This window comes from Falco peregrinus, chromosome 8 (assembly GCF_023634155.1).
Source record: "Falco peregrinus isolate bFalPer1 chromosome 8, bFalPer1.pri, whole genome shotgun sequence".
Classification (NCBI taxonomy): domain Eukaryota; kingdom Metazoa; phylum Chordata; class Aves; order Falconiformes; family Falconidae; genus Falco; species Falco peregrinus.
In genome coordinates, this window is record NC_073728.1 from 57924437 (window position 1) to 57935190 (window position 10754).

At 55.9% G+C, this 10754-nt stretch overlaps 1 protein-coding gene across 5 annotated transcripts in view; it reads right to left on the reverse strand.

Annotated features, from left to right (window-relative positions):
- LARP1 (La ribonucleoprotein 1, translational regulator) overlaps positions 1-7316 on the reverse strand; it is a 47191-nt gene extending 39875 nt beyond the window's left edge. For 2 of the 5 annotated variants that reach the window (XM_055812668.1, XM_055812663.1), the window contains exon 1: positions 6889-7315. In XM_055812668.1, the coding sequence (XP_055668643.1) occupies positions 6889-7240 (352 nt within the window). In that variant the 5' untranslated portion in view covers positions 7241-7315. Of the gene's footprint in view, positions 1-6888 lie in introns of all 5 variants that reach the window. The other 3 variants (XM_055812667.1, XM_055812666.1, XM_055812664.1) reach the window with 2 other exon arrangements.
- Positions 7317-10754: the final 3438 nt, after the last annotated feature.

Here is a 10754-nt window from a genome sequence, read left to right on the forward strand (position 1 = left end):
GTCACCTCTGAGTGTCACCAGAACCAGCACTGACAGACCTCAGTCACACCAACAGCCACCTTCACTGGCCATTTCTAAAGCAAAAAGAGGCTTCCACCTGACCTGTCGTGCCAGAGCATCCAACCCAGCCAGGGCCACCACGGTCTCCTCCCACACGCTGTAAACCCCAACCTATCCACTGCAAAGATCTCTACCAAACCTTCCGACTTGTGACCATGTAAAGGAACTGAATGACTGAAAAAAAAAAAAATTAAAAAAAAAAATCACAACCACCGCAGAGTGCTGAAGCAAACTGCCTGCTGCATGTTCCCGTACCATACTGCAACACACGGGAGTGTCGAGGCAAGCTGCTACTCCTAAGTCAGCTTTCCTCCAGAAGGACACTGAAGGTAAACCACTGATAATGCAGGTATTAGATCAAGCCAATTCACAGTCCTCCCTCCCTCCCTCTCCTTGCATGCCACAGCAGAATATCCCCCAGCACATGTAGCTTTAACACTGCAGGAAGAGCTCCTGATCCTGGCAAAATCCATAGCAAGTATCACACCAAAGATGGGACGGATGACTGGCTAAGGATGACTCCAGCAGTTCAACCACCACCAGCAGCCCGGTGCAACACCAAAACCAGCAGAGCCACAACACATCACATGCCCACTTGCTCCAAAGAGGCAATCCACCGGGCCTGCCCACAGAAGCCCCCCCAAAATGCAGCACAAATGCATACTCTGACGAGGAAAGTTCAGTTAGAAGCGTCTTCTGGGAACCTGTGATTACAGGGTGAGCCTCTGCTTAGAAACATGTTGACACTTGACCACCATTTCCACAACCCCTTCCCCCTCTCCAAAGGCGTACCTTGCGCAGTATTAGAATTGCCACCAGCAAACCTATTTGCACCAAATGCCTTGTGTCAGATTTTACTCCACGGCTGTGGGACCGTCGTATGTGCACCCACTTCTTTCAGCCAAACAATCCAGACTGACCCTGACCCGGGACTCTCCCCGCACATAAGTCTGGTAATTGATTTATTCAAGGCCAAATTCAGTTCCCATTTGTTCTGGTCTCCAATTATTGTTGCGCAAGTACACAAATAGCTGCCTTAAGTTCTCACAGCACTGCATTAATTTCTTCAAAGCCTTTCTTTTACCTCTTCTCTCTCTGACCTGCTCAAGTCATACAGCTGTATCATTTACTGCTAGATGTTCGTATTAGCCAGTTATTTCAAGGTGAGGAGGAAACTCTACCAACTCCACTGAGATCACTAACAAGGACCTGGACCTGCAGAATAAGTTTTGAACTGAAGCCCTGTCTCAAGCAAAGAAACGGACACATGCAGAGCTGGCCACGCCAGAGACCATACATCCACACAGACTACCCAGAGCTTTACCCAACTCCAGCAGACAACTTCTTGCCCTGCAAAGCTCCACCTAGATGGCATTACCACCACAAGAGCACCCAGCAGTTATCACCAAGGCTGTACTGCCTCTTTCCCCGAGCTCCCTGTGCGCACAGCAAGCCAGGGATTTGACAGAGCCAGTGGCATGCAGACTTAAGCCCTTGGTTGGAAGTCAGCAAAGGTTCCAATGCCAAAATGACCAGAAGATAAATAAAGACCGTAATGTAAACGCGTATCGTGGTTGGGAATGAACAAAGCTCACCACTCCCAACTGGACTTACGGTAAGAATAGAGCAAAAAGCCTTCCCAGCTCTCCTACCAGTTCTCTGCCAGAGCTACAGAGAGGCCACTGTACCCCCATTTACCTGGTTATGGAGATGAAAGCAGAGCTCCTCTGAGAGGTGCACCACCACCAAGGACACCCCAATCCTCTGGCGGTATTCAAGCGTATTTAAGTTTTCAATAAGATGATTTTAAAAAACCTTTGCTGTTTGTAGCCATAGTAACAGTAAGGATTAAAACATTCAACCTGGTCTAGATGGCACAGCTTTCTAAAATGCCCATTCCTTATTCAGCCAAACAAGCACCACCACTGAGGTGGTATCAGAGATTCATTACAAAGTTTCGAGTATGCAAAGAGCAACCTCACTCTATCCAAGTTGGCATTTGGCATTCCCTTGAGGATAATTTCACACTATTTGAGCACAGTAAAAGGATCAGGTGTCATAATTTGGAACAGAGAGCGGAGCATTGCAGCCCCAGTGCCCCCATTCCCAGCCCTGCTTTTTGCACTTGATTTGTCTTCACACCTGACCCAAGTCCTTCTGCTGCCCAGTCCAGCGATCCCAAATGCAACCCTGGCGGAAACCTCCACAGCACCACAGGCAATAAACATCTTAAAAGGTGATGAGGGCAAGGTGGTGGTTGGTGAGAATCTCCCAGTGACACCTTGGACCTCTGGCAACGTGGAACTGGTGGTCACAGCAGAAGCGCTGAAGCCCAGCAACCAGGGCCAGTGAGTCAGCTCTCAGGAGCTGCGCAGCATTCCCCAGCCTTCCCGAAACAAACAGTGCTTGAACGGGGCAAAGGTCCAGCACAAAGCTGAAGGGCAAAGGTATGGGGGGGGAGGAAAACCACTAAGCTTCACGGTTTTTGAGAGCGGCAAGTTCCAGTTACCCCCATTCTCCCCAACAAGATGGGAAGAGTTACTCAAACGTGAGTTGTGGGATTGGAACAAAACAGTATTTCAGAGAGGAAACTTGGGGCGGCAGGGGGATGACACTCCTGCTGCGATAGCAGCTCTGTTGTAACAACAGCAAGGAGAGCTCCACAATTACGTGCCACGACAGAGCACGAATTGCCCAACACTTTGGAAATAGGTGTGTGCAGCACGGTATCCAAGCTGGATACCCAAGCAGGCAGATGCATGCACCTACCCCAAATGCAAAGAAATGCCAAAGGTAAAAATAAGCTTCCCATACATCTTATCTCCTGTACTGGAGGCTGGTTTCAAGGAAAGCCCTATGGCGAGTTAGTCAGCGAGGGGTGAGAAGCTAATGAATCTTCCCCTGCCTTCTCCTCAGTACTGGTAGCCAACCCAGGCTCTGCTCTGGCATAAAGCAACACGCGCGCTCTCTGAACAATAGTCAGCTAACCTGGTGCTTGCTGCTAGCAACTAAGGTGTGCCTTCTGGAAAGTACTGCTTATCCACCCACTGCATTTGTCAAACGGCAAGCAAGAAACTCTACTTAAGAAAATAAAACACCTCCTGCATCTCCACTAGAAAATACACTGCTTTTCTCCTGGCTGAGCATTTACAACGAGAATGAAAACCAGCACAGAAGTTAGTGCAGGCGAAGTCGGCAGTTGCAGTACCAGTCATTAAAACCTGCGTGTTCTTACTTCCAAGATGTAAACGGCTTTAAACATTAAGAAGTGCCAAGTGCCTTGATGCAACATTTCTTGAAATAAATCCAGCAGGTTTTCAAAACGGGGTGCTGTTAACACCTGTCTGCACCAATGCTTGCATCAGCACCAGTCCTGGTGCAGGGCACAGTGGAGGAGTACAATGTGTTCCAGAAGGTCGAGCTGTCTTAACTGCAAGCCACTATGTAAGAATCCTCTATAAAAGAATTTAAGAAAATACTTTCAATTTTGTTTATAGCCAAAAGCTCAAAGCTGTTTTTGCCAGAAAAATGCTTCCTTTGCTACCGCAGGCACACATACGACCATCGTGCCTTCGCCAGTCAGGCTGCTGCTGGCTGCATTTATTTACATGATAAGAGAACAGGCAATAAGGAGAGGACAGCCACACAGACCTGTTACTAGATCATTAGAGAGTAAAAATGAGGCATTGTTACCAGCTCTACCATCATCCCTCACGAGCAGTAAGCAGTGCCAAGTACAAGACTTGCCACATAGGACAGGTCCATGTGTTTGCTCAGGACTCAAAAGGATCCCCTCTGCTCTCTTGCACACTGACTCTGAAACGCACACAAACAGAAACGTAACACGCATCTTGTCAAGACACCAGGAAAAATTTCTGGTGTGCCACTCCAGCTGAGCCTCAGCCTCCACTTACAGCATCAGCAGTATCACTGTTGTCTAACTCGATCTAATGGTTGCTCCACTTACTGCCACACCGTTGTGCTTTTTGGAGGAGGGGTTAAGCAGCAAGGAGACGCTTTGCTTCAATAGCCCTCCTTCCTGAAAAAGGAGAAACATTCACTCAAACACCCTCTAAGAGACCTCACTGCCAACCTCAAGCATAAAAATGCTGCAGCAGGTAGGCAAGACACCAACTTCTGAAGATAAATCCTAATCAGTCCAAAAAAAAAAAAACCACACCGTTCTTCAAGCCCTTACATCAGCACCCCCAGTGCATTCAACTTTACCAGTTGCAGTGAGTCAAACAGTTCAAAACTGGAGGTGGGTTTGTTAAGCTTTTCCCTATCCATACTCCAACACAGACAGCAGAAACTCGCAAAGATCTTGAAGATGGCTCTGTTTCCTCTGGGCCAGAGCTCAATGCCTTTACTTTTAGAAGCACCAATTCCAACACAGACCATTACAGAATGGGTAAACACCTAAGGAGTAGGTCTTGTCCATTAAATCTGCTCCACGGGTCTATAATTAATATAATCATTATAAAAAATTAGGGTTTTCAAAGCCTGTAAAACAAGTCACAGAAGGATCCCTTTATCTTTACAGAGCTGTCCTCACTAGGCTCCTTGGTCTTCTCACTACCTATGGCAGGATGAGGGCTGGAAACATTTAATGTCTCCAGCATGCAAAGCACTACTCTGAGAACACGGCTGGATCATGAGCCATGGTTTTTCTAATCTCTGCTGAAAAACCAAAAACATCCAGTAGTGCCTTTCCAGAGTTTTAAATCCACTTCAAGCGTACAAAGGAGTCACCTCCCTTAGGTGATCCTCCTGGAGGTCACTGCAACATGACAACTCACCACACCAGTACAGTCTCACACAATTCACGCTCCGTTGTTGGTTTGGTTTTTTTTTGTAAGCATCTGCCAAAAGAAATCCTCCACCCAAAGCAGTAAAGACACAACTGGAGCCTGCAAACTCTACAAGAAGGTACTTGGGTGAAGGGCTGCCAGGCAAGGTCAGCTGCCAGCCTGCCTCTCCTGGGAGTTTGCCAGCCATGTTTATTTTACACGTTTTCTCTCTTCTGCTAATGAACAGGCAGCAAAAGAAACAATGCCCCAAGAGAGGAGAGCCAAGCGGCAGCATCTGGGGCACTGCAGGAACCAGTCGCTGCTGCTAAGCATCCCAAAACGCACCACTAACCAATTCCATTATTTAAACACCTTTGGGAATACCAAGACAGTTGTGCTGGGCCCATGAAAATTCTGTTGCGGCATTACTCCCGCACCCTACCACAGGGTGGACACACACTGCTGACATGCTCTGTCCCTAAAAAAAAAAACATCTCAGGAGTTACAAGGGCCCCCTCCTTGTGTTGGGCAGACTGCCTCAGTTTCTGCTGGCTTTGAGGAATCACACAACTTTGCGATGGGCCTCATAACGAATCTGGATGCGCCTTAGAGAGCCTGAACTGGGAATGTTCAATCTTGCCACTTCGCATCATTTGGTTTATTTCTAGGGACTGTTACCCAAGAAGGCAGCATGATGCAGTGCAGCTTTCATACAAAGGAGCTACGCGACCAGTTTTATGTCATACCGCAAGAGACAAGTGCGGACAGCAACGCTGGCCTGGATTTCGTTATGTTTCACTTATGCTGGCGCGTACAACGACAACCCACCGCACAATCTGAACGTGGACTTTTACCTGGTGCAATTAATTCCTCCTCTGTACTCCCCGTTAAGATGACAGCTTTCCAGGTGGAAAACGCAGAGCTGTCCATCTTCCAAAGATCAATACCTCTGATGAATCACCACGCTAAGCAGTAACAGTTCTTGCAAAACACTAGCAAGTACAATAATTAGGAATCTGATATCATATCTGGCAGTGCAATTTTAGAGTTAACAGGGGAAGGCTGGAAAAATTAAGAGAGTCTTTCCCAAACAAGAGGTTTAGTGAAAACTTCCGTGTTTTCCTCTTCCTACCGATTCCCTCGAAGCAGGTTTGAGCGATGCCCTCCCGGTAAAAGCAGCACCTATCCCTGCTTCCCACGAAATGCTGATGATCTGCGGGTCCAGGCTTTGCTGACGACGGCAGCGGGTTACAAGCGCGATGTGGACAGCATCACCCCGCGGGACGCTGCCCCTCCGCTTCCCCACGGGGCTCCCTTTGCGGGGGGAGGGGGGCTCGCGGCTGACACCCCCTATTGCCGGCTGCGGCGTGCAGGGGCCGGGCCGTGCTCGGCCGCAGCCCCCGGCCCCGCCGCCGCCATGAGTCGGCAGAGAAAGGCGGCGCGGCCTGCGCGCCGGGGGCGCCGCTGCCGCACACGTGGGCAGCGCCAGGCCGCGGGCCGGGGAGGGCCGCCGGGGGGCGGCGGCGGGGGGCGCCGGCGGCCGGGCCGCGCTCCCGGGGGAAGCTCACGCCGGCGGCGGCGCCCGGGGAAGCGACCACGTTGCCTGCGCTGCGGCGGAATGCTGGGAGCGGGGGGTGGGGGGTGCTCGCAGCGGGGCGGCCGCCGTGTGCCCGCCGCCCGGGGCCCGGCCACCCAGCCCCTCGGCCGCCCCCCGCCCCCGCCGGGCCCTCAGCAGCCCCCGCGCCGCCCCCCACCCCGCCGCCTCATGGCCGCTGCCCGGGCGCGGGCCCCGCTCCCCTCCCCCGCACACGCGCTCCCCGCCTCATGGCCCCGGACGGCGCCGCCGCTTCCTACTTCCAGCGACCCCCCCCGCCCGCCGCCCCCCTCACGCCGGCCGCGGCCCCGTTCCCCGGCAAGGCCGCAGGCGCGGCGCCGTCCCCACGCCGTGCCGCATGGCGCGGCCGGCCGGGGCGCGGTCGACGGCGCAGCCAGCCCCCCCCCCCCGGCCCCAGCCCTTGCTCCGAGCCCCGGCACCCACCTGGAGGCGACTGCCCGTTCACCGCCGGCGCGGCGGCCGGGGCGTTCTTCGTCCAGGGGTTCACCTTGGGCGGCGGGGCCTCGATGAACTCCCGGCGCCCCGCGCCGCCCGCCTCGCCGCCGTCCTCCGCCTCACCGCCCGCCCGCAGCAGGCTCTCCTTCTCCTGGTTGTTGCTCTCCTCCTTCTGCTGCTTGGCGCTGGGCGGCCGCGGCGCCGCGGGGCCGCCGTCGGGGCCCATGGGCGGCTCGCCCTTCTCCCGGCCGCCGTCCTGCGGCGGCTTCAGCACCAGGGCGCGCTCCTCGGCGGGCAGCAGCGGGGCGCCGGGCAGCAGCGCCTCCACCTGCGTCGCCATCTGCGCGCCCGCGCCCCGCCGGGGAACTCCCCTCGCACGCGGCGCCCCCGAGCCCCGCCGCCGCCGCGCTGCCCGCCCCCCCCCACCGCCGCCGCCGCCGCCGCAATATGGAGACGCGCGGGGACCACGCGACTGCCGCGGGGGCGCGCGCTGCGCCGGCCCGCCCGCCCGTGCGCGCCGCCGCCGAGGGGAGGGGAGGGGCGGGGCGGGGCGCGCCCCCGCGGGCCGGCCGGCGGCGCGCACGTGCCTGATGCAACGCCCGGCCGCGCGGGGGGCGGGGGCGCTTAAAGGGGCCGCGCGGCCGGGACCCCGTCCGGCCCCGGTCCCGGCCCCGGCCCCCGCGCTGCGGGACGGCCCCCGCCCGGCTTCACGCCCCGGCTTCACCCCGGCGCTGCCGGCCGGAGGGGACGCTGCTCCGGCTCGGAGTCCCGCTGCCGGCTCGGTGGGTCCGGCGCTCCCCGCTGCGGGACGCACCCCGGGCCGGCAGCGCGACGCTGCTGCAAGAACACGAGTGGCGGGGGGTGGCCCCGTGAACCGGGAAGCAACGGTTGGCACGGGGATGTTGCTGCAGGCTTCGGCCCACCGCCGAGGGACGGGGATGCTCTCTGGTACCCACACCCGGGGATAACGGCCACGGGCAGTTCCCTCCCCAGTGGGGGTGCAGGAGGGGGCCCGGTGCCCTGGGGGCACAGCCCTGTTCGAGGAGCCCCTCCTGTGTCCTGAGCCTGGCGAAACCCACAGACCTTCCTTTTGGGGAGGTTAAAATATTGGATTGATCTCTAGCTGACGGGATGTCACTCCCTTGTCATCATCATGGGCACCCGTGGTGCCTGTCCCCTCATCCTTACAGCTGGCAAGGCTGTCCCCCCGCCGTGTGTATGTGCGCCCGGGCCATACACCTTTCAAAGGCGACTTGCACTGCCAGTATTGCTCAGCACGACCTGTCTAATTCACATAAAAATGCCTCTTTCATTCATAACAAGCCTCTCCCGGCCTTTCCATAGCATCATTTAGGTTGGAAAGGACCTTTGAGATTATCAGGTCCAACCGTTTTCTCTGTAAGGGCGAGCACACCGCTCCACTTCTCCCAGAAAAGTGCGTCTGGAAGCCCATGTGTGTGTCCTGTAGCCCAGTGTGTCCAGTAGCCCCAGAGAGACATCTCCACAGAGCTGGTGGTGTGACCCGCCGCTGAAGATGCAACTCCTGGCATGGAGAAGGATGAAAAGCTGATCTCACAGTGGAGCTGTTAGAAGGAAAGAAGAGGGTGAGAGAGAAACATGAGCTCAGCGCTCCGTTTGGAAGGGCGGCAGCGTCCACGGGCTGGCGGATCTGCAGAGGGAGTCTCAGGCTGTCGGGGATGCTCCACTGAGACCATCTCAGCTCTCTGTGTCCCTCGGTCCCCAACCCCTTGGCTCAGAGGTGTGCCACAGCCTTAGGGATCACCAGTGTGTGCCAGATCCCAAACACGTTTAAGAATTTGGCCGCTAAAATTCCAAAAGGAAGTTTCTATGTAACTCCAGCTGGCCTGGCTGCCTGGCTGGATTGCGGAGGGGATGCTCTGATACCTCAGTTGCAGCAACACAAGCTGTGTCCTGTACCCCATGTAGCCCAGTCCCTGATTTTCCAGGGGTCGCTGGGCTCCCCACAAGCACAGCTTGGGGGCTGCACAACTCCCATCGGCCCGGGCTGCCCTCCCTGCCAGCCAGGCTCCCACCTTTACCCTCTCTGGGAGCGGGTCCTTGGAAGGGGAGTACAGGCGTTGCTGGTCGAGGAAGCTGCAGCTGGGGGATGTGCAGCCCAGCGGGGTCCCTGTCCTGTCCCCCAGCCAGGGCTGAGCATTCCTGCCGCTTGGTCCCTTCGGGACGCGGCTCTGCCTGCTACGTGAGCGGGAAGGAGCCCGCGGTGGCTGAGAGCCAAACTGGCTTCCAAGCTTCCAGGCAGGAGGGAGCTGGGGGTGTCTCACCCTCCCCACTCACATAGCGGCCAGCCAAGCCAAACCTCAGCAGAGTTTTAAACGTTAGGAAAAAAATGCATGGGTGAGGGGGGAGAAAGAGAAGTGTCTGGGCAACCTTTCTGCATCAGCCACAGGGACAAATCGCCTTGGCTCGTCAGCTCTCAAACACCCACCCTTCACGTGAAGGGAAGCTGGATGAGCACCAACTCCAGCTGGTGTAAACACGCCGGCCGTGCCTAGCAAGCTCCACGCGCCCCACACCTCCCTCAGTGTCCCCACCTCTGCTGGTTCCACCTTCCCCTGCTCTGCCCAGCATCTACGGCACTGGGATGGATATTCTGCTTCGCAGCTCCAGGGATTTGCTGTGAAGCAGCCAAGAAGTCTCTGCATTTCTGTAGCACGATTCACCAGGAAGAAATCCAGCTCTGCTTTCCCCAAATTCAATGAAAGCACTTAACTGTCACCCCCAAGCCTGCTTCTCTGCCTCATCCTTCACCCCAGACGTGTCCCTGTGCCTGCCTGGGCCACACCGAGTGGCTCTGGGTGCTGCCTCCCAGCCCCGTGCTGGCCCCGCGCAGGCTCCCAGGGAGCAGGCTCCAGGGAAACTCCTCTGCAGAGCAGTGATTTGGGCAGGAGCTCCCCACCTCCCTTGCTCCCTGTACAACAGCTTACTTATTTCTCCCTGACTGAAGCGTGGCTTGCATATTTACCACAGATCCCTGGCTGCTCTGACGCTGGCCTGGGGGTTTAAAGATGCTTTGATGGTGGCTGTTAACATCTTTGAGCATCTTGCCTGGCCCTGCAGATCCCCAGTTCCATTTCTGCCAGTCTGGCGACCTCACCGAGGGTCTTGACCCTCCCTTTGGGAACAGCTTTAACTCAGTAGCCTGGCACGAGGGGTGTGCCGGGGTGGGGGCGGGGGGAAGCACAAAGCAGCAGATGTGACCGATCTACCCCTTAGCTCCACCATCCTGCCTGGATGGCAGCTCAGCCCCTTTCTCAGGTCCCATTTGCCTAATTTTGTTTGGCACTGGGAACAGGAGATCACCATTATACATGTTTCCTACAGTTTTGCTCTAGTCCGGTCCAGAGGACCGAATGCCCATCAGCGGCTGCAGCACACTCTTGACCTCATCTCTTTTCCCTGCATCCAAGGGCTGTGCTGACCTTGCAGTCAGCGCTTCTGAAAGGAATCTTCTCCTCTCCCCAGCACCTCCAGACCAGCTTGCTTGCTGCCAGCCAGTGCCAGTCACACTGCTCCCTGGTGAGATGAGTAAAGCCCAAGCCTTACACGTGGATGGCAGAGTATTAAGGCTCAGGCACCTTTAATGCTTTGCAAAAGTGAGAGGGGATTTTGCCAAGGAAAGCCCAAACTTCCTATTCTGAGTCATATGCTTTGACTTATTCATGTAGTTGCTACTGCTCCTTGAAATCTGCCAGGCAGGAACTTTGTCAGGGATGATGCACTCAAGGTTGGGCAAATTTTCTTGCAGCAACCCTGCAGTGCCGCCCTCCAGCGAGCCCAGCTGCCCCAGATGGGTGTCAGAGTCCTGCTCCCAT